Below are 24,931 nucleotides of genomic sequence, written 5' to 3'. Positions count from 1 at the left end.
AAGGGGCAGAAACACAAGTGCCTTTCTGTTAGATAGAGGTTGGGAGAATATATTATTAAAATTGAAACCGACTTCTCTGATTTCTTAGCAAAAAAATCAGATTGGAAGCCAAACAGCTATTTGGCCTTTGCAGACCCTGGATAGTGATGCCCTTGGGGGAAAGGGGAGAGTTGGAGTTATTCCAAACTGTAGTTATGACATTTGTGTGTATATTTACTGCCTGTGCTTATGCTCTCTGCATTTAGTTTTTACTCTCTAAGCCTCGAAGAAGTCACAATTGACCAAGAGCACAATTTAACACATATGGGTAGAAATATAGGCACGTATCTCTGTTTCTCATTTCCTAATCATATTTTCTACACTCCCTATATAGCTGATACTTCTTCTTTTTCAATCTACTTGCTCTGATTCTTGAAGTTAGGTAGACAATAATGATTTGTTAACAATAAACATGCCCCTAGCCCTTCCCTCACCCTTCTTTACCCAGGAGGGCCTCCCTAAGATTCAAAGACAAAATCCTGCCATATAGTTAGCACCTGGTGCAGCTCATCAAAATATAATATCCTTTCCCAGATGATTGGAAATCTCAGCAATGCCGTCACACAATGAGGTGTGCAAGAAAAGAGTTTGTGGATTGATTTTCATCATTAATTTGACATTGCACAGTTTTTGTGGGACTTTAAAAGAAATGCATTTTTATTACTTTTAAGTACTGCACATAGAGTAACTCCAACTCATCATATTTTAGCAGTTATTTTTCGGGGGAAGGATGTATTTTAAACATGCCTATGTTAGAGTGTCTGGTGGATCATTTAGGATCAGTGTCCTGTTGCTTGATGAAATCCAGATCACTCCAATGAAATCCAGATGGGGAAACTGGGTCTCTGGCAATGGCTGCCAGATCTTCTCCATATGAAATCTCTCTAGCCTGTATGCAAATTCAAAACTCCATATCCTGGAAATCCCAAACCAATTAAGTGGCGCTCCGCTTCTTAGTTACTGGACTAAACACAGGGAAGCGATTCTTTCTTCCCTGAGGAAATAAGTATGTCTTACATACATCTATCTTGGCACAAAAAGGGCTGGCTAAGCAAATTAATAGTGTAAACAGGACTGCGCGGGGGAATGTTTGTCCTACTTAAGAGAATAAACTTCTTACGCACTTTGTGCACATCCACTTACATACAAATAATTGATATGCTAATTACAAATGATTCTTAGAGCTCTTTCCCTGAGGTACTGTATGATGTTGTTAGTGTAGTTTGAATTACTAGCATGTCCAGTGCTTGAAAGTAATAAAAATGTATTTTAAAATATTCCATTATTCAGACTGGCTTTCCTCTAATTAGGCTGAGTTAGTGAGGCTTGCCTATAATTAAGTAGGATAGATATTTTTCTATTTTCATTTCTAATATATTTAAGGTGGCTCTCCCCAATTCCCCATCCCGCCCCAACCCTGGCATCCATCACCTTGTTCTACAGGATTCTCCTGCCCAGAGCAGGCATACACAAACCTCTTAGCATCCAGCTCACTCTTCAGCAGCACTTGCATGGTCTCTAGCCAAGCACACTGCCTTTAGTGCCTGGCACACATCCATACCCTTTCACTTGTTAACTTAGCTGGATATTTGATATGGCTCTTTTGAGGTGCCTTTTCTTTGGTCTTGCTTTAAGTACCAGTGGGTATGGCTCTTTCCCGATAGTGCAGTGGGTAACAGCACACAGAGAGCAAGGCCCAGACAAACTGTGCATCAGGCTTTTTTGTCAGGTAGAGGACACCAGATTTAACTAAATCTCTGTACAGACCACGTCAACAGGATTCAACAAGGCAGCTCATCAGTGCCTGCAGCTGCCGGGTGAATGACTGTCAGGCGCAGTCATTCAGAGCAGAGCCTAAAGGGTAGCTTTTTTAGGCTAGAGGGAGGGGACAGAGCAGTGATGAAAGAACACGGGAGGTGGGAGAATTAGGGTGGGCGAGGGGGTACATGGTAGTGAGCAGCTGAGAGGAATAATATGAATTTTGAAGTTAGAATGTTCCATCAAGCATAGACACAGTCAAATTTAGGATTCTTTTCAGAGCAGCCCTGCATTAGAAGGTGTAATTCTCAAGTTTTCCATTTATGAGCTGGGTCTTCCTGTCTCTGGATAGTTTCAGAGCATGTTCTAGCATCAAAAGCTATTAAACTGCTGTGGAAGAATCAGGTCACTTTTTCCAGGGGGCAGGGATCATTCAGCACTAAAAACAGTGCAGAGAAGGTACACATCATAGTGACAGAACAAACTCACTGAGTCCTAGGAGATAGTCCTCCTGAACTTACATGAAAAAATAAAAACAAATCACCTAGGAAGACTGCTGGGCGAAGGGACTGTCACGGTGTCAGGGCTACTTGACACAGGAGTTTAGGAACTGGTCATGAAAGCCACTGGTCTAGAGGGGAAGAAGGATATAAGAACTGTCCCTTTAACCACAGGATTTAAAGCTCAAAGGATCCATCAGGTTAGGGAAAAAACCAGTTCTCCACTAATCCAAGTACTGGTGACAGGCAGGGCAACACAGATAATTAAGCACAGTAGCCCCTCCTCCAAATTATCCTATATTCTTAGGCACTTAATGTCTTTTGAATTTAATATTTTAAAAGACACATGAAACTAGGAACATTAAATGAATGGCCCACTCTGGCCTCATTTCCACCTGTGCTTAATGTTAACCGTGAATTTAATTAGTATCTGAGTCATCTATTTTCCAGAAACAACAGGCAATTTGCATCTGCCATACCACAAAGAGGCAGAATAGAAGTTTATAAAACAGAATGAAAACATTGACTACAAATATCTTACTTATGGAGGGCTGAGTTCAAAGTGCAACACATATACAAAGAAGTAGCAGCTTTCATGACCTTTATCACTGGGCCAAAGTGATCTAGTGATGATCAAGGTGGTAGAGCTGTGACCCAACTGAAGAGAGAGTGTAATTTTGTAAAGATTTTTTACTAGCTCTCAGATTGTGATGAAAATGGGATGAAGATGGAAGTAAGGCTATATAAATTATTTGTCCTCAAATGCTAATTTCTGGAGAATTCTTCCCTTCTCATCAGATGAAAGAGAATTTTGAAAAAAAATGTATTGCTTAAAACATTTATGTATGAATATGTATTCACATTGCTTTTGCCACATCACCAAGCTCAAAGGAGTAGGCTATAATTGTTGTGTTCTCTTTCACTGAGGATCTATCTATCTGCTTTGGAAACTGAATGATAAGGAATCTGGAGTCTCAGATAGAAGATAAATTCAAGATGACTTATCATTATAATGAAAGAAGAACCTATCATCATGAAAACATCTCTTCTTTAAATATTAACATTAAAAGTCAATAGGGAAAGGAAACATTTCATTTAAATATCCTTTAGTGATGTCCCTTAGCTCTCATTTTACTTTACGGGTACTGGATGAACAGATTATAGCATGGATGGAGAATCTCTACCCTATATGTTGATATGCCTTCTGCCAGGATCAAGAGATGGTATAAATTATGCCTGTTGTTGTCTAGTTGCTAAGTCATATCCAACTCTTTCCAACCCATGGACTGTAGCCCACCAGACTCCTTTGTCCATGGGATTTCCCAGGCATGAATTTCCCAGGAGTGGGTTGCCATTTCCTTCTCCAGGGGATCTTCCTGACTCATGGATCGAACCCACATCTCCTGCATTGGCAGGTGGATTCTTTACCACTGAGCCATGAGGGAAGCTCAGTTGCAAAAAAGGATAATGTTAAAAGCCCCTGGCAATAGTAGTTCCCTAAAAACCACATGAAAAGAAACTAATTATATGAGGAGACCTCTATATAATGACATGTGACATTATTCACTTTCTAACATAGGAAGTCAGATTTTCTCCATTGAAAATAAAGGAAAGAGCAGATTTACAGAATCTCCATGTTTCCAAACTTTAATTAGAAATTAAAAACCTAAGAAGTGGGACTTTCCTTGTGCTCTAGTAGTTAGGACTTTGCCTTCCAATGCAAGGACTTCTGATTTAAGCCCTGGTTGGGGAGCTAAAATCCCACATGCCTCATGGCTAAAAATCCATAAACATAAGAGAGAAGCAATATGGTAACAAATTCATAAAGACTTTTAAAAATGGTCCACATCAAAAAAATTAAAATTAACAAAAAACAAAGAAGTAAAATCTCTCAATATTTATTCTTATTTTTGATGCATAGAATTACAAATTAAATCCTTAGGATTAAGAGGATGATTTTTTTGCAAAAATCTAAGTAGTACTTTCACAAACATAAACAAATGGACTGTGTACACTACAGATCATGTGGTTCATTTGCATAATCTTAAATGGTTTCTTTTTTTAAGGACTTTCCTACAATTCCTGGAGATAAAAATCTGCAAGAATTCTTGGGGACGGTATTTCCTCCTTGTGATACATTTCATACTTTTAGAATCAATACAGTGAAAGTGACTATACTACCCAAAGCAATTGCAAGATTCAATGCAATCCCTATCAAGTTACCAATGGTATTTTTCACAGAACTAGAAAAAATAATTTCATAATTTGTATGGAAACATAAAAGACCCCAATTAGCCAAAGCAATCTTAAGAAGAATGGAACTGAAGGAATCAGCCTTCCTGACTTCAGGCTATACTACAAAGCTACAGCCATATAGTGGTATGCAGATGATACCACTTTAATGGCAGAAAGTACAGGGGAACTAAAGAGCCTTTTGATGAAGGAGAAAGAGGAGAGTGGAAAAGCTGGCTTAAAATTCAACATTCAAAATGAAGATCATGGCATCCGGTCCCATCATTTCATGACAAATAGGTGGGGAAACAATGGAAACAGTATCAGATTTCCTTTTTCTTGGGCTCCAAAACCACTGCAGATGGTGACTGCAGCCATGAAATTAAAAGATGCTTGCTCCTTGGAAGAAAAACTATGATAAATCTAGACAGCATATTAAAAAGTAGAGATATTGCTTTGCTGACAAAAGTCCCTATAGTCAATGCAATAGTTTTTCTAGTAGTCTTGTATGGATGTGAGAGTTGGACCATAAAGGAGGTTGAGCACTGAAGAATTGATGCTTTCAAATTGTGATACTGGAAAACACTCTTGAGAGTCCCTTGGACAGCAAGGACATCAAACCAGTCCATCCTAAAGGAAATCAATCCTGAATATTCACTGGAAGGATTGAAACTGAAGCTGCAATACTTTGGCCACCTGATGTGAAGAACCGACTCAATGGAAAAGACCCTGATGCTGGGAAAGATAGAGGGCAAGAGGATAAGGGGGTGACAGAGGATGAGACGGTTGGATGGCATCACTGACTCAGTAGAAATGAGTTTGAGCAAGCTCAGGGAGATAGTGAAGGACAGGGAAGCCTGAAGTGCTGCAGTTCATGGGGTCACAAGCAGTCAGACATGACTTAGTAACGGAAAAACACAGTCATCAAGATCGTATGGTACTTGAACCAAAACATAAATATAGACCAATGGAACAAAATTGAAAGCCCAGAGATAAATCCATGCATCTATGGACACCTTATCCTCGACAAAGAGGGCAAAAATATACAATGGAGAAAAGACAGTCTCTTCAACAAGAGAATGTGCTGGGAAAACTAGTCAACTATGTGTAAAAGAATAAAAGAACACTTTCTAACATCATACACAAAGATAAACTCAAAATGGATTAAAGACCTAAGTGTAAGACTGCTGCTACTGCTGCTGCTAAGTCGCTTCAGTCGTGTCCGACTCTGTGCGACCCCATAGACGGCAGCCTACCAGGCTCCCCATCCCTGGGATTCTCCAGGCAAGAACACTGGAGGGGGTTGCCATTTCCTTTACCAATGCATGAAAGTGAAAGGTGAAAGTGAAGTCTCTCAGTCGTGTCCGACTCTTCGCGACCCCATGGACTGCAGCCCACCAGGCTCCTCCGCCCATGGAATTTTCCAGGCAAGAGTACTGGAGTGGGGTGCCACTGCCTTTTCCAAAATGTAAGACTAGAAACTATAAAACTCTTAGAGGAAAACATAGGCAGAACACTCTCTGACATAAATCATAGCAAGATCCTCTATGATCCACCTCTCAGAGTAATAGAAATAAAAACAAAAATAAACAAATGGGACCTAATTAAACTTAAAAACTTTTGCACACTGAAGGAAACTGTAAGCAAGGTAAAAAGACAGCCTTCAGAATGGGAGAAAATAATAGCAAATGAAACAACTGACAAAGAACTAATCTCTGAAATATACAAGCAGCTCATGCAGCTCAATACCAGAAAAATGAACAACCCAATCAAGAAGTGGGCCAAAGAACTAAACAGACATTTCTTCAAAGAAGACACACAGATGGCTAATAAACACATGAAAAGATGCTCAACATCACTCATTATTAGAGAAATGCAAATCAAAACCACAATGAGGTATCATCTCAGGCTGGTCAGAATGGCCACCATCAAAAAGTCTACAAATAATAAATGCTGGAGAGGGTGTGGAGAAAAGAGAATCCTCTTACAGTGTTGTAGGAATGCAAACTGGTACAGCCACTGCGGAGAACAGTATGGAGATTCCTTAAAACACTGGAAACAGAACTGCCTTATGATCCAGCAATCCCACTGCTGGGCTTACACACTGAGGAAACCAGAATTGAAAGACACATGTACCCTAATGTTCATTGCAGTACTGTTACAATAACTAGGATGTGAAAGCAACTTAGATGCCATCGGCAGATGAATGGATAAAGAAGTTGTAGTACATATAAACAATGGAATATTACTCAGCTATAAAAAGGAATACATTTGAGTCAGTTCTAATGAGGTGGATGAAACTGGAGCCTATTATACAGAGTGAATTAAGTCAGATAGAGAAACACCAATACAGCATATTAATGTATATATGATCCTATATGCAAGGCAGCTAAAGAGTCACAGATGTAAAGAATAAGCTTTTGGACTATGTGGGAGAAGTATGTATAAATCTACCTCATTCTTTTATATACTGCACTGCTGCTGCTGCTGCTAAGTCGCTTCAGTCATGTCTGACTCTGTGTGATCCCCTAGACGGCAGCCCACCAGGCTCTGTCACCCCTGGGATTCTCCAGGCAAGAACACTGGAGTGGGTTGCCATTTCCTTCTCCAATGCATGAAAGTGAAAAGTGAAAGTCAAGTCGCTCAGTCGTGTCCTACTCCTCGCGACCCCATGGACTGCAGCCCACCAGGCTCCTCCGTCCATGGGGTTTTCCAGGCAAGAGTACTGGAGTGGGGTGCCATCGCCTTCTAGCAGCAGCAGCAGGGAGAAGTCAAGGGTGGGATGATTTGAGAGAATAGTATTGAAACATGTATATTACCATATGTAAAACAGATGGCCAGTGCAAGATCCATGCATGAAGCAGGGCACTCAAAGCTGGTGTCTGGGACAACCCAGAGGGATGGGGTAGGGAGGGAGAAGGGAGGGGGTTTCAGGATGGGGGGACACATGTGCACCCGTGGCTGACTGATGTAGGTGTATGGCAAAAACCGCCACAATATTGTGAAGAAATTATCCTCCAATTAAAATAAATAAATTATTGTTTTTGAAATTATTCAGCCTTTATTTTTTTATTTTTTAAATATAAATTTATTTATTTTAATTGGAGGTTAATTACTTTACAATATTGTATTGGTTTTGCCATATATCAACATGAACCTGCCACAAGTATACACGCAGAACACTTAGACATTTTTCCAAAGAAGACATATAGATGGCTAAGAAAAACATGAAAATATGCTCAACTCACTCATTATTAGAGGAATGCAAATCAAAACCACAATGAGGTGTCATCTCATGGCGGCAGAACGGCCATCATCAAAAAGTCTACAAAAAATAAATGCTGGAGAGGATGTGGAGACAAGGGAAGCCTCTTACACTGTTGGTGGGAATGCAAACTGATACAAGAACTATGGAGAACAGCATGGAGATTCCTTAAGAAACTAGGAATAAAACTAACACACAACCCAGCAATCCCACTACTGGGCATATACCTTGAGGAAACCAGGACTGAAAAAGACACATGTACTCCAATGTTCCCTGCAGCACTATTTACAATAGCTAGGACATGGAAGCAACCCAGATGTGCATTGGTAGATGAATGGATAAGGAAGTTGTGGTACATATACACAATGGAATATTACTCAGCTAAAAAAGGAATGCATTTGAGTCAATTCTAATGAGGTGGATGAACCTAGAGCCTATTATACAGAGTGAAGTAAGTCAGAAAGAGAAAAACAAAAACCATATATTAATGTATATATATGGAGTCTAAAAAGATGGTACCTATGATCCTACATTCAGGGCAGCAAAGTAGACACAGATGTAAAGAACAGATTTTTGGACTCAGTGGGAGGAGAGGGTGGGATGATTTGAGAGACTAGCATTGAAACTCATCTATTACCATATGTAAAACAGATAACCAGTGTGAGTTTGATGTATGACGCAGAGCACCCAAAGCTAGTGCTCTGTGACACCCTATTCCTCTGGGAATGCTCAGGATGCAGGGGACACATGTATAACTGTGGCTGATTCATATTAATGTATGGCAAAACCATCACAATATTGTAAAATAATTATCCTCCTATTAAAATAAAATATATTTTAAAAATCCCTAAACTTGTTAAACTCATTAAAAAAAATTTCATACTCCCATGTGACAATTTGGGGACAGTGTAACTGATGGTTAATACTCCCTGTGTGACCTTAAGTAAACCAACCTTTTTAAGTTCCAGTTCTCTTATTTGGAGAAAGGAATGGCAACCCACTCCAGGATTCTTGCCTGGAGAATTTCATGGACAGTCCATGAGGTTGCAAAGAGTCAGATATGACTGAGTGACTAATACTTTCACACTTTCTTATTAGTAAGACTGGAATAAGAATACTCCACCTTTGCAGGTATTGTATATTGTTAGAAGTATCAAGTGGAAAAAATCAAATAAATGATCAGTGTAATTCCTGGCATAGGCAAGTCCTCCCTAGGAACTAAGCTCCAGGATGTGGGAGCTCCAGGATGTTTACCACCACTAGTACCTATGTACAGGGTGGGCATGAAGCAGAGACAATAAATATTTGTCGAGTGAATGAATAAAATAGTGCCATTATACTATGTGAAATTGCTCAGTCGTGTCTGACTCTTTGCGACCCGATGGACTGTAGCCCGCCAGGCTCCTCTGTCCATGGGATTTTCCAGTCAAGAGTATTGGAGTGGGTTGACATTTCCTTCTCCAGGGGATCTTCCCAACCCAGAGATAGAACCTGGGTCTCCTGCATTACAGTCAGACTCTCTACTGTCTGACCCACAATGAAAGCTCATCATTATAATAAAATATAAGCAAATCCCTTAAGCTATTGCATTGGTAGTTCCCTTTTCATTCTTGTTAATTAACATCTTAAAAATTCTATAAGGTGACTTAAGGCAGTCAGTTCTTTTGTAGGAAGGTCAGAGTGGCTTCAGAGAGGTGAATTTTGACTCAAGACCTATAGGAATGAATTCTTCTGCTTCAAACAGTCCTGACTTATATTTCAGAGGCCATGTCAGGATCTAAGGAAAATTCTCATACAATAAATATAAACTTCAGAGTCACTATATGATTTCTTTCCCTTCCTCATTGAATAGCAGTGGAGCTCAGTATAGACGAATGAAGGAATTCCCCACAGAAATAAAAGCTTGAGTTTAAATGAGCTATTCCTTCAATGAGGTTGCTGTGGTCCTAGAGAGCAAGTTCTTTCCAGGTAGGATATCCTGGTTATCCCAAGCATAGTAGAATTAATGTTTGTAAAAACCAGTTTGAAGAGCAATAAAAAATTTACTTAAAATAAAAATGTATAATATTTTTCTCAAAAAAGAAGGGACAAAAATTTTTTTCATTGTTGCTGCTGCTGCTTTTTTAAACTTCTGGAATCTCTGAATTTTTCTTTAGGTCAGTGGTCTTTGATGGGGAAAAAAAAGGTTTCTTTTAATTTTGGGTTACAGCATATAAGCCATAGGATTCAAGGTAAACAGGCCAAATACAGGAAGACTTTTATTTTAATAATTACTACTGTGAACCCTAGTTCACTAGAATAAGACTATTTCTTTGATCAGGCTGATTGCTCTTACTAGCAAAGTATTGTACATGTGGATATAAAGACTGCTATTGATTGAAAAGCCCTGCTTAATAGGGCCTTTCATTAAGTCCTATTCATTGAGAAGTCTGTTTAACAATGTGTTTTCCTTTTGGCAAAATATTTATGTAGTGTCTCTAATTAATTATTTTACAAAGTTGAATAGTCAAATATTCTTAATAAAATGTAATTTTTTCCCGAAGTGTGTCAATTTCAGTATGCTTTGTATCATACACATTATGTATATATACAGGAAGGCACCATATATTTAACCTTTCTGTGAGATATATCCTAGTAACTAGATGTTTAGTAAAGAATGTTTTCTGGATGTTAGGGCTGTAAAATGATAGGTAGGGTAAAAACTAAGAAGTTTGAACACAACTCTAAAATTCTTCTTCAAACTATGCATATGTCATGACAGTTCACAGTGGGCAAACAGTTTGGTCATCCTGCAAGATTTAAGGTTTCAGAGCAGTACGTCTCTTGAATCAACTGCAAGGAAGTACTTGGTTATTTGTCCTTTTCTTAGATTCCTTAACTATGCTAAGTGTAGCCAGTCAGTCGTGTCCGACTCTTTGCGACCCCATGGACTGTAGTCCACCAGGCTCCTCTGTCCATGGGATTCTCCGGGCAAGAATACTGGAGTGGGTTGCCATTTCCTTCTCCAGGGGATCTTCCCTTCCCAGGGATCGAATCTGGGTCTTCCGCATCACAGGCAGATGCTTAACCCTCTGAACCACCAGGGAAGCCCCAAAGTCACCAACACAGCCTCTTGGGTAATAGTTTAAACATTATTAAGACTATCTCACATTGCATTTAAATACAATTAGAGAGCAAACGTTAAATAAAGGCAGAACAGTATTTTTCAGATGACAGAGACTGGTAATTAGGAAATGGTCTCTTTGGCAAAACAGCTTTCCTCTCCCATCAAACTTTGCCTATATATAAATTACGGGAGGCTTTGGGGAATGGTGACCCTTGCCCTTCTAAATTAGCATTGAATGACCTAGGGAGCTCTCACTGTGAAATTGTCTTTTTCATAAAATGGAACTTCTGGTGTTGAAAATCTTCATGTAAAGATTCCATATCTGGTCTATTAAGAAAGAAACCCTAAGACAATTTTTTTTTTTAAATAAAGAGGGTATGTTTAACCTTAAGATGAAACCATTAAGTTCCTGCCTAGCTGTTAAAGTCAAAAAAAGGCTACAGCAGGGGAAAAAGCCATAAAGAAAAGAAGGAAAAAGCCATAAAGAAAAGAAGGAAGAAAAGGAAAGGAAGAAAGGGAAGGAAAAAGAGCTCCTAAATTCAATATGGAAAGATAGTTCAGAAGCAAACCAGTGGCAAACTAAAATTAGAGCATCTTATAAGTGAACCAGCAATAAGAGGTCCTTTATTTCTTACAGGTAAGGAGTCAGAAAACCAGTAGGCTCATGGAAAAAAAAAAGGATGAAAAGACTGAAGATGAACTGAATGACTTTTTTACATGGGTAAGCTATTCCTGTCTACTCTGTCTTTTGAGGTAGGCAGATGAACCAGATGTCATAGTGGTAAATGAACAAGATACTCTGATTCTAGGCAACAAACTAGAAGTAATCAAAAGCATAATGACTAAGTGATACAGTTACTAGAGCTGACCCTCTGCAAAACTAGTTGGCAAAGATTGTTTGTGCCCCTTTTGCACTACTGCTCCTCTGAATGCTCAGGGTGCTTATGCTCTAACCCTTTCACAATCTGCTATTATGAAATGGCAGAGTGTGGATGAGGAGGAGAGGTTGAGCCAGAATTCCATTTAAGGCCTATTTCTCATTGTAGAACAAAAGTATGTTTCCTTTTAAAGGAATTTCATCAGCTATTAGTCCAACAGTTGGGACAGATGTTTGGGTCAGGAAGCGTTCTTGGCACCCTTGGGATCAGAGGTGCCTTCACATAATGCCCCGACCACACTTGACTTCTGAAAGAAATCAAAGGGAAAAATGACTGTCTCTCTAATCAAAACCCGGAGCCTGGGTTTTGATTCTGGGTGATCTCTGTACAGTTTGCTGGTGGAGCTGCAACGGCAAAAGGGGCCCTGGTAACTATAAACTAATGAGTGTCTTGTACTCTGGTACACAAGCTAGAAGAATCTTTAATAAATGCTGGCTTCCTATATACACTGGGGTAGAGGTGGCAATATGGTAATCATGTGTGATCCTCCATGGATCTTTTCCTCCAGGCTAAATTCACTTTTAAAATGTTTAATTAAGTTTGATACCAAGGCTATTTTTAAACATGAATTACTATGGGATAACAATTTTTAAAAATCATGTAGGAAGAACTGGTTTAGAGAGAAATAGGGGAGAAACAGACATTTTTCTGACTGAAGAAAGGTAAGTAGTAGACTTGTTTGGGGGTGGGCGCTGGGAAACCCTCAAGTCTGCAGATGATGCTCAGCTTTTCCAGGCAGTGAAATGCCAAGCTGATGGGGAAGAAAGGAAGACTTCAGGAGGTTTCATGACTGACAGATGAGCTTCAGTAGGGGCACATGTAAGGCAATCCATTTAGGGAGGGCCAGAGATTACAAGCTACACTTGCAGGATGATGGGTGCTGACCTTTCAATTAAGGCCCAGGAAAAAGCTCTAGGAAACCCTGTGGACAGAGTACTGAAGAGAACAATCTAGTTTCCTGCTATGGCAAAAGAGGGGCAACAAAATGTCGGATACTGTCAATAAGAGAATTAAAAGAAAAACAAAATAATTCTCCTTTTACACAGAACCACAGGACATCATTGGTAAAGTTACATCAGCAACTCTGATCTGCACACCTCAAGGACAGAACAGAGCCTAAGGGGAACAAAGAAGGGCAATTAAAACCATCAATGGCAGAATGAAAAAAAAAGAGCCTTTTCAGTTTGACAATACAGAGGTAGTAGCCAGGGGACATGATCAAAATATGAAGAGGCTGCTGCTACAGCTGATGGCCTGACATGCCAAATCTCTTGAGCTAAGAGGCAACTTTGGACCATGAAGTTTTTATTTTGTAATACTTGTACTTTGTTTATACAACTGCCAGTTGTGACAGCCAGTGCAGGCTCCTTTGGGAAGCCCTTCTTTCCACCAGAATGTTGGGAGAAATCCGAGCTAAGTGGGAGAGGGATCAAAAACACCTCAATCCCCATTACTTACCTTAAGTTGACTCGCTGACTTCTAGTCAGACTCACTTTCTCTACTGCCATGTCAGCAATGAATTTGTACCTGAGTGATCCCAATTTTTAATGAATATGAGTTTAGCCACCCTTTTCCTCATTCTGTAGGGCTTTTTAGCCCCAGTGGTCTGGTCTACACACTGGCACTAAACTGTCTGCCTACAAGTGGCTGTAATTTAATCTCTAACCATACTGCAAAAAAACCAGAATTTCTGACTCCAATTTTAACACAACCGATAGAACTCAAGAACTCTCTAATATTCACACCAGTGGATGGAAGCAGATCTCCATAATGGAAAACCAAAACTGACCCTCCCGGACTAGTGAAATCATACTACATGCAGATTTTACCTAAGAAACTAGGGATTCCCCAGGACAGCTGAGAAGCTCTGCTCTTGGGAAGGCCTTAATCATAGGGGGTGGCAGGTAAGATCAAACCAATAGTCTGGCTCTGGTCCGAACACTCTGCCCTCCCAGACAAGGGCTGGCTACCTGATCAAATAAGCATAGTGAGCAGTGTGCAGAGCACTGTGCAAATGGTATGTGGGTATATAGTAGCTTTTAAATTTTTTTTAATGGTTCTTTGAAAACAAGAATTCTGTGAGATTAGAGGCCATTTCATCCAATAGAAATGTAATGCGCTTGTTGCTGGCTCAGCACTGCTGTCATACCTTTCACAGATGTGGTAATACCTCTCATCCTGTATGCCATCCTGAATGGGCACGTTTACACTGTAGTACCGTCCCTTTCCTAGGCCAACATCAGACACGTCACCTGTTCCTGTCAAAGAGAGGAGTGCCAAGAACAGTTCTAAGAACATGAGAATTAGAAAGTATGAAGGCTTCTCTGAGTAGGAATTCAGAAAACCAAAAGGTCACTTAAGAGAACAATCTTGAATGAACGATGGTTTCTAAGGGAATGAAATTAGTGAATAAGAAAAAACTTGTAAATAATGTCGGGGAAGTAGGGAAATCATAAGAAAATAGAATTACTTTAGTCTCCATCTTGCTGGACCAAATGAATGAAAAAAGAGAGAGATAAACTTCTCTGCTTGACTTCTCATACACCTTAGATTAACATAATATTAATATATCATTGCACTTATCAGGATGTTGGGGGTTATGCAGGCTATCTGATAGTCCAGTAAGTATAAGTGAGCTATAGACAATCAAGGAAAATCATCTGGAAAAAGCAGCAGTGTTACATTCCTTTTATCATTGTCACCTGAAATGACCTCTGTTAAATTTTTGCATGGGGTAGCACCAACAAGGTATTCACAGCATGTAGCTATCCAAATACAAGATATAAGAAATGTGTAGAAGAACTGCAGTATTTATTCCTCAAATGTAACACTGAGCACACATATCACTTGCCTGGGAAAAATCCTGGGGAGAATTTGTGCAGGGACACCGTCATGACTTTGGAGGTGAAACTGAAGGCATCTTCTACACCTACCGGAGAAAGAAATGGCAGAAGAAACACTTCATAAGTGCAACTCCTGTTTTCAACAACCTAAACTCTAAAAAGCAGCTGTAGAAAGGAAGAGAGAGAAGGTAGCAATAATAAAGCTAGCAAGCTGTGGAATAAAAGGAACAAAACTCAGGTCTTGAATCTCTGTCATTATAGGATGAGCTAGAACTTTGGCCCCAAGTGAAGTTAGGGTTCCTTTTCAAATTCATTCAAATTAAAGCTGGACATTTCCAAGCAATGGGGATGCCCAGGCTGTCTTTCACAATGTGTTCTAAAACGTGGGGAAAGACTAGAGCTCAGAATTGATGTATTATCAACAGAGCTGCATAAAGGAAACTGGAACCATCTTGGAAGTTTTATATTTTGTTTTGTTTCATTGGTTCTAAGTTATATTCTTGGGATTTTTTTTTTCAAAGAAGTACAATATGGCAACCCTTTGAAAAACATCATCTATACCAACATTGTGCACTACATAGTATAAATCTAATTTTAAAATGCCTTTCTATAATACAGATTTGGTTATAAATGCAATCCACCCAAAGTTCCATGTATACTAAGTACATGTTTCTGGCTAAAACATGGAAGGCTGAAAGTAGCCCTTAATAGCAGCTTGATGACAGCTTTTTGAAGCCTGGAAAAAGATAGAAGGAAAAACTTCAAGAAAGGAGTCTCCTTTTCATTTTAACAGAGTCAGAAAATGAAGAGAGGCCTGGGAGATAGATGATGTCTCTTATAAGCCACTACTTATTCAGATACACACCCTGCTTACCTCTACATTTTTCCTCCCAGAATCACATAATTGTCATACTGTATTCAGATAATCTGGTTGTAAAATGGGAGGACTATTAGCAAATTCATGTATTACCCTCTTTTATACTTCAAATAAAGAAATTGTCTCTGTTTACTTAATGCTTCAGTCTTCTTTAGAGGCCAACAGAGACCTTAAAAAATATTAACTCTATTTGTATATCACAGGTATGTTTGAATTTCCCAAGCTTTATGCTTTGCCCTAGGGAGGCAGTTAACAGCAGTTAAAGGCTCCAGGCACAAAGCATTAAGTAAACAAAAGAAAATAAATTAAACTAGTATTTTAACTTAGAAATGGAAGTATAAACAAGGACAACTCATGAAAATCCTGATTATTTCTCCATCAAGAAAGGTGGTACCAATTTACACTTCTATCAGTGGTGTATGAGAGTTACCCTTTTCCAACGTCATGACTGACACCAGCTATTATTCTTTTTAATCTTAGGCAGAAAGAATGTTCTTGTTCTAATTTGCATTTCTCTGAGTCTTAGGGTGTTAAGCACCTTTTCATATGTTTAATAGCCATCTGTATCACTTCTCATGGGAAATGCCATTAGGCGTTGTTAGAAAATCATACTTTAAGAAAGGACATGAGAGGAGGGTAAGGGGCTTGGTGTGAAAGGGAAGAGTGGCTAGGTAGCTGAAAGAAAGTGAGGATGGGGTAGGCGTGCTGGTGAAGCCACTGCAAGGTGCTAGTTATGGAATCATGGGAGATTTAAAATAAACCAAATGTGTAAGTGTTTGGGGGTGGGGCAGGGGTCACTGGAAGGGAGGTGCTGAAGAGGGGAAATAAACTGAAATGAAACACACCATAAAAGTTGGGTAAAACAGGAAACTCTAAATGGTGCAGAAATAACATTGCAAATGGAAAGAATGGTTTCAGGTGACAGTCTTATTTCATTCTTACATGGTTCAATGGACTTGATTCTATTCTTGAACTCTGATACAAAGAGTCTGAATTTCATAATCATTCATTCATTCAACAAATATTTTACTGAACCACTACTATTGGCATAGGTCTGTTTGTTCCTGCCACTGTGTAGGACAGAATGAAGTAAATAACTTGATCTGTGCTCTGGAGGAACTGAAAGTTTCTATGGGATGAGAAGACACAGAAACATGAAAGAATTCACTAATAATACAATATATAATTAAATATCAAATCAGTGATAGAAACAATACAGGACGTGAGCAGGGGGAGAAACTACTTGGACAGGAGTGGTTAGAGCAGATTTACTATCAACTTGAGCTCTTGGGCAGAACCTGAAGATATAAAAGGGTAAGAGAATGCAAAACTAGGTTAGGAAAAAGTACCACAAAGTCAGGAAGGTGGGAACAGTGAGATGTGTCCGGGCATCACTGAGTACAGTAGCACAGACAGCAAGTAGTGAGAGAGAAGAGAAGGCTAGAGAGAGGAAGTGTGGCTTCTTTGAGGCAGGCCTTGAAAGACAGGGCAAATAATGTGGACTTTACCTCAAAGACTACTGGTTTTCAAAGTGTAGCCTGTGGAACAACTGAGGTGTTATTAATATGGAGACTCCCAGGTTCCATACCAGACCTACTAAATCCAATATCTGGTGAATGTGGCCTAGGGATCTGCATTTTACAATAAGACCCCCACCTACAGGTCATCCTAATCTGCATTCAAGTTTGAGAACCATTGCTATAGGCCAATGGTTAGCAAACCAAGTGGCTACATAGTATTTTAGACTTTGCAAACTACATGGTCTTTATTGCATTTTTTTCTTTACAACATTGTAAAATGTAAAAAACCATTCTTAGCTTGCTGGTCATACAAAGGCAAGCCACAGGCCAAATGTTACCCTTGTTATAAGCAATCAGCGTCTCTGAAGGGTTTTGAGCAAAGCTGTGTTTTGCACTGGCTGAGTATTATATTCACTGGACATGGTTCTCAAAGTAGTGTGTTGGTTGTTTTAACTCTTCTCTCCTCTGTTACCTTTAATTTTCTGTCACCATTCTATGGAAGCTTCCATCTAGTTGAACTACCTGGGGAGGTATCTCCCACAATTTCTTCCTTCTTTTTCTTTTTTGGCAGTAGAGCTGACCCCAGATTCCATGATATGGAAGCAAGGCACTCTTATGCCTTGATTATGTTAGTTTGTCTCAAAAGATCCCTGGAAACAGGGAAGCAGCAATCACTGATGTGGGGAGCAGGAAGAGTTTTTTCTTAACTAGTTTTACTGGATAAGTGTTCCTAGATAGATGAAAATATATGTGACACACGGGCTATATTTATAAGAGAAATAGAATGAGGGTAACTGTCACTTCAGCTCTACATTACAGATGAAAGGTACACAGGAGGGCTGCATACAACCTTTTAGTGAAGCTTCTAAGAGAGGATTAATGTGGTTAAGGCAAATTGTTACAGTCTGCTATTACTAAAAGTTAGAGAAGATGCCCTGGGTTTGTGCAAGATTAAAAATTTTAACAATACAAAGCAAGTGGCACAGATCTTGATTACTACATAAGTTGATATCCCTGTTGGTGAAAAATTCAGAGTGTTAGTCCATCATGCATCCCTTCTTTTTTTTTTTATTTTACTTTATTTTACTTTACAATACTGTATTGGTTTTGCCATACATCAACATGAATCCGCCACAGGTGTACATGAGTTCCCAATCCTGAACGCCCCTCCCACCTCCCTCCCCATACCATCTCTCTAGAGCGGCATCAGGACTCTTAGTTCTTTTTTTTTTTTTTTTTTAATTTTAAAATCTTTAATTCTTACATGCGTTCCCAAACATGAACCCCCCTCCCACCTCCCTCCCCATAACATCTCTCTGGGTCATCCCCATGCACCAGCCCCAAGCATGCTGTATCCTGCGTCAGACATAGACTGGCGATTCGAGGACTCTTAGTTCTGATTGCAGGTTTCATTTCGAACCTATGGAAATGGCCTGATGGAGGTTACTAAGCATTGGAGTAAACACTAAGAAATCTTGCCCTGATTTCCACTTCCTAAAATTCTCTACTGGAGAGCTTCACTACTGGAGGAGAGGGGAGGAGAAATTATAGGAACTTGGTATTTTGAAGCAGCTTGGTCAGCAAAGGAGGAACTGCATCAGTTAAAAGAATCTCTACCTACTTTAGGATTCTCAATTAGGAAAATTTCAATTGCAAGAGGCATTTCTCCTGTTACCAGCTGCCTAGAAACAGCTTTACTGATAAAAGCCTGCCAGTCCTAGCAGCAAAGCTCCTCTGAAAGTGAAGGGCTTACCATCTCCATGGTGCAGATCCAAATCCACATAGAGAATACGATCAAATTTCCGTCGCAACCGTAATATTCCCAGGACAGCATCATTGAGATAACAAAAACCAGATGCTTCATCTCTGCAAGAAAACAAGTTGCTTTAGCCAATAGCCACAAGCAATTCAAGGGACTCTTTATAGCCAAGGATCTAACCCTTGAGATCCATTCCCTTACAATTCCCCCTTCTTTTAAGAAAAACAAAAAACATACCTACAAAGATTATATAGTAAATGGCCCAGAATGACCAGGGATGAAGTGTTTTTGTAAACTAAATATTTAGGTGGATTGGTAATATATTTCATTCAGGATCCCTGATTTTCAAAGATTTAAAATATAACTATATTGAACAAAACAGAATATTTTTTTTAATGATTCAGGAGTCATTAAAAAAAAAACTGTAGTACCCTGAAGTCATCATGACGAACACAGATTACTACTTAAAGGAGCTTAAGAAAGCTAGAATCTAGAAGGGGCATTAAAGACTATACTGATTAGCCATTTGTAGAAGGTGTTGGAAATTTGATTTCTCCGTCCTGACCCTATGACATAATCTAGAATTTTTTTTTAGTACATCTTGGACTTGTTGCTCATAAAAGCTGAGTGTAGAATGTACAAATGCATAACCTCCTGGACAGTACAGTGTGGTTGCCTTTCCATAAATGTAATTATTACAATGATGATTGAAGCAGCCTCTTTAAAAGTTTTTCTGGCTCCTACACTTAAGTTTCTTCACTGTCTTCACTCATGTCCTTTAATATTTTTGCTATCAGTGATACCATGTCACTTTAACCTCTTGTCAGCATATTAACCTACTCTTTTATTACTCTTCCTTTAAGCCTTGTTGAGTAGATGTAAAAGAACTTCATCATCAAACATGTATTATAATTTGTTCTTTAAGAACTCATTCTAAATGCTTCAGTTTCTTTTGCTTCCACAGACTGAATATTCAGTCCATTTTTTCCTACATTCTCCCTAATATTTTACATGAAATCGAATTCTAGGCATGAGCATCAGTTAAAATGGCAACTATGAGACTGTGCAAAGTGAAAGTCACTCAGCCGTGTCTGACTCTTTGAGACTCCATGGACTACACAATCCATGGAAATCTCTAGGCAAGAATACTGGAGTGGGTAGCCCATTCCCTTTTCCAGGGGATCTTCCCAACCCAGGAACCAAACCCAGGTCTGCACTGCAGGCAGATTCTTTACCAACTGAGCCACCAGGGAGGCCCAAGAGTGTAAAGTCTTTGTATTGCCTACACAATGCATAAACTTCTTCATGGAATCTCTTCAATAATATTTCATATGCTGCACAATGCCCTGGTTCACAGACTACGTCAATGAGACAGGTACACTAGACAGCCGGAAGTGGGTAAAAATATCACGAGACATTGGCTTTGCTCATGAAGGTGAGCTTGGTGATCATCTAGTGAAACAAGAGACTGGCATCATACATGCGGCCAGACTGAAACCAGTTAGAGGAAAAGGTTTGTCCAACCTTGAATTCTCTATAAATAAGAATTGAATATGTAACTTTGAAAGTACTTGGATGCTATTTTCCAATTATGAAAAGCTTACAATTTTTGAGTCTACCTACCATTTTAGCAGAATGACAGAATGTGGTCCACTGGAGAAGGGAATGGCAAACCACTTCACTATTCTTGCTTTGAGAACCCCATGAAAAGTGTGAAAAGGCAAAATGATAGGATACTGAAAGAGGACCTCCCCAGGTCAGTAGGTGCCCAATATGCTACTGGAGATCAGTGGAGAAAGAACTCCAGAAAGAATGAAGGGATGGAGCCAAAGCAAAAACAATACCCAATTGTGGATGTGACCGATGACAGAAGCAAGGTCCAATGCTATAAAGAGCAATATTGCATAGGAACCTGGAATGTCAGGTCCATGAATCAAGGCAAATTGGAAGTGGTCAACCAAGAGATAGCAAGAGTGAACGTTGACATTCTAGGAATCAGTGAAAATGGACTGGAATGGGTGAATTTAACTCAGATGCAGATGACCATTATATCTACTACTGTGGGCAGGAATCCCTTAAAAGCAATGGAGTAGCCATCATGGTCAACAAAAGAGTCCGAAAGGCAGTACTTAGATGCAATCTCAAAAACGACAGATCTCTGTTCGTTCCCAAGGCAAACCATTCAATATCACAGTAATCCAAGTCTATGCCCCAACCAGTAACACTGAAGAAGCTAAAGCTGAGCGGTTCTATGAAGAACTACAAGACCTTTTAGAACTAATACCCAAAAAATATGTCCTTTTCATTATAGGGGACTGGAATGCAAAAGTAGGAACTCAAGAAACACCTGGAGTAACAGGCAAATTTGGCTTTGGAATATGGAATGAAGCAGGGCAAAGACTAATAGAGTTCTGCCAAGAAAAATGCACTGGTCATAGCAAACACCCTCTTCGAACAACACAAGAGAAGACTCTACACATGGACATCACCAGATGGTCAACACCGAAATCAGATTGATTATGTACTTTGCAGCCAAAGATGGAGAAGCTCTATACAGTCAGCAAAAACAAGACCAGGAGCTGACTGTGGCTCAGATTATGAACTCCTTATTGCCAAATTCAGACTTAAATTGAAGAAAGTAGGGAAAACCGCTAGAACATTCAGGTATGACCTAAATCAAATCCCTTATGATTATACAGTGGAAGTGAGAAATAGATTTAAGGGACTAGATCTGATAGACTGCCTGATGAACTATGGATGGAGGTTTGTGACACTGTACAGGAAACAGGGATCAAGACCATCCCCATGGAAAAGAAATGCAAAAAAGCAAAATGGCTGTCTGGAGAGGCCTTACAAATAGCTGTGAAAAGAAGAGAAGTGAAAAGCAAAGGAGAAAAGGAAAGATATATGCATCTGAATGCAGAGTTCCAAAGAACAGCAAGAAGAGATAAGAAAGCCTTCTTCAGCAATCAATGCAAAGAAATAGAGGAAAACAACAGAATGGGAAAGACTAGAGATCTCTTCAAGAAAAATAGAGATACCAAGGGAACATTTCACACAAAGAAGGGCTTGATACAGGACAGAAATGGTCTGGACCTAACAGAAGCAGAAGATATTAAGAAGAGGTGGCAAGAATACTCAGAAGAATTGTACAAAAAAGATCTTCAAGACCAAGATAATCACAATGGTGTGATCACTCACCTACAGCCAGACATCCTGGAATGTGAAGTCAAGTGGGCCTTAGAAAGCATCACTATGAACAAAGCTAGTGGAGGTGATGGAATTCCAGTTGAGCTATTTCAAATCCTGAAAGATGATTCTGCGAAAGTGCTGCACTCAATATGCCAGCAAATTTGGAAAACTCAGCAGTGGCCACAGGACTGGAAAAGGTCAGTTTTCATTCCAATCTCAAAGAAAGGCAATGTCAAAGAATGCTCAAACTGCCGCACAATTGCACTCATCTCACACGCTAGTAAAGTAATGCTCAAAATTCTCCAAGCCAGGCTTCAGCAATATGTGAACCGTGAAATTCCAGACGTTCAAGCTGGTTTTAGAAAAGGCAGAGGAACCAGAGATCAAATTGCCAACATCCACTGGATCAAAAAAAAAAAGCAAGAGAGTTCCAGAAAAACATAAACCTATATGCAGGTCTGGAAACAACAGTTAGAACTGGACATGGAACAGACTGGTTCCAAATAGGAAAAGGAGGACGTCAAGGCTGTATATCGTCACCCTGCTTATTTAACTTCTATGCAGAGTACATCGTGAGAAACGCTGGGCTGGAAGAAGCACAAGCTGGAATCAAGATTGCCGGGAGAAATATTAATAACCTCAGATATGCAGATGACACCACCCTAATGGCAGAAAGTGAAGAAGAACTAAAAAGCCTCTTGATGAAGTGAAAGTGGAGAGTGAAAAAGTTGGCTTAAAGGTCAACATTCAGAAAATCAAGATCATGGCATCTGGTCCCATCACTTCATGGCAAATAGATGGGGAAACAGTGGAAACAGTGTCAGACTTTATTTTTGGGGGCTCCAAAATCACTGCAGATGGTGACTGCAGCCATGAAATTAAAAGACGCTTACTCCTTGGAAGAAAAGTTATGACCAACCTAGACAGCATATTGAAAAGCAGAGACATTACTTTGCCAACTAAGGTCCGTCTAGTCAAGGCTATGGTTTTTCCTGTGGTCATGTATGGATGTGAGAGTTGGACTGTGAAGAAAGCTGAGCGCTGAAGAATTGATGCTTTTGAACTGTGGTGTTGGAGGAGACTCTTGAGAGTCCCTTGGACTGCAAGGAGATCCAACCAGTCCATTCTGAAGGAGATCAGCCCTGGGATTTCTTTGGAAGGAATGATGCTAAAGCTGAAACTCCAGTACCTTGGCCACCTCATGCGAAGAGGTGACTCATTGTAAAAGACTCTGATGCTGGGAGGGATTGGGGGCAGGAGGAGAAGGGGACGACAGAGGATGAGATGGCTGGATGGCATCACGGACTCGATGGATGCGAGTCTGAGTGAACTCTGGGAGTTGGTGATGGACAGGGAGGCCTGGCGTGCTGCGATTCATGGGGTCGCAAAAAGTCGGACATGACTGAGCAACTGAACTGAACTGAACTGAACCACTTTAGCACATCAAGAAAGAGACAATGTGTCTTTCTACTGAAATCAATAACTTTTAGGTAGTTGGGGTGGAACATTAAGTGTTTTAGGCAAAAAGAGGGAAGGAGGGAAAATACAAATCAATGCAAGACATACTTTCTTCCCTCAGAGAGGCTAAAATTAAGTTAGGGAGACAGGTCATAGCACAGAAATACAAAAGCGAAAACAAAACAAAAAAGGCAAGCAGAAATAGTATGGCATATAAAAGAGAACACAGAAATTCTATAGACGAAACTGACAAAGCAGAGTCATCTCATTGACAGTACTGAAATTTATCTGAGCCCTGTGCTTTTAGAAATCAGTGTGAGTAGGAAACCTCTCATCCTTTGTGTTCTGAGAAACAGTTAACTGCAAAAGACCACACTGCCCTGGCATATTCCAAAAAGAACCATTTTCATGCTTCCTCATGACTCTCATAAGACTCACAGATGATTATCTTGTTTACCTGCCTTTATAAAACTACACGTCCCCCTTCCTTTTCTTTGAGATGTTCTTTATAAATGAACATTTCTCCTCTGGCAGTAGTCTGAATATAATAATAATATATGTAATTCAGAAAGGCCTCGTTAGTCTGTAATATTTTCCTAATAATTTTCTTATATTTAAACAACTCTATTCTCATTGGTTTATAGAAATAAGTGTTTAGATAAACAGAATATTCCTAAAATTTCCAGAAAATAAGGAAATTGAACTTTCAAGACTTTTAATATTCTGAAAAAGTATTCCTATAGAAATAAGCTGAAATGTTTTAAGAATTTGTTTGCCTAATATAGGTAAATCTTTGGCAAATAAGACTAACTTAATAATTTTGGTTTACTAAAATCAGTTATAGTTTTTCTTTATTATTGTTAGTTCAGTTAAGTCGCTCAGTCATGTCCCACTCTTTGCGACCCCATGAATCACAACACGCCAGGCCTCCCTGTCCATCACCAACTCCCAGAGTTCACTCAGACTCACGTCCATCGAGTCAGTGATGCCATCCAGCCATCTCATCCTCTGTCGTCCCCTTCTCCTCCTGCCCCCAATCCCTCCCAGCATCAGAGTCTTTTCCAATGAGTCACCTCTTCGCATGAGGTGGCCAAAGTACTGGAGTTTCAGCTTTAGCATCAGTCCTTCCAAAGAAATCCCAGGGCTGATCTCCTTCAGAATGGACTGGTTGGATCTCCTTGCAGTCCAAGGGACTCTCAAGAGTCTCCTCCAACACCACAGTTCAAAAGCATCAATTCTTCGGTGCTCGGCTTTCTTCACAGTCCAACTCTCACATCCATACATGACCACTGGAAAAACCACAGCCTTAAGTAGATGGACCTTTGTTAAGTATAATATAAATGTGGATTTTTATTTTAGTTGGGTATATTCATCCTAAATTTGTACAGGTTTACTGATTGAATAAGCTAATGTTACCTGCATAAATGTTTGAGATTATGACAAA

At 39.6% G+C, this 24,931-nt stretch overlaps 1 protein-coding gene across 4 annotated transcripts in view; it reads right to left on the bottom strand.

Annotated features, from left to right (window-relative positions):
• Window positions 1–24,931, bottom strand: part of HDAC8 (histone deacetylase 8) — a 254,295-nt gene that overhangs the window by 164,174 nt on the left and 65,190 nt on the right. For 3 of the 4 annotated variants that reach the window (XM_052663085.1, XM_052663087.1, XM_052663088.1), the window contains exons 5-7: window positions 18,832–18,944; window positions 14,690–14,767; window positions 13,988–14,096 (exon numbers count right to left, since the gene is read on the bottom strand). In XM_052663085.1, the coding sequence (XP_052519045.1) occupies window positions 13,988–14,096; window positions 14,690–14,767; window positions 18,832–18,944 (300 nt within the window). The remainder of the gene's footprint in view (window positions 1–13,987; window positions 14,097–14,689; window positions 14,768–18,831; window positions 18,945–24,931) is intronic. The other variant, XM_052663086.1, reaches the window with a different exon arrangement.

The sequence above is a fragment of the Budorcas taxicolor genome, chromosome X, assembly GCF_023091745.1.
Source record: "Budorcas taxicolor isolate Tak-1 chromosome X, Takin1.1, whole genome shotgun sequence".
NCBI lineage: Eukaryota > Metazoa > Chordata > Mammalia > Artiodactyla > Bovidae > Budorcas > Budorcas taxicolor.
The sequence above is the reverse complement of the archived record's forward strand: the minus strand, read 5'-3'. Positions and strand labels throughout refer to the sequence as shown.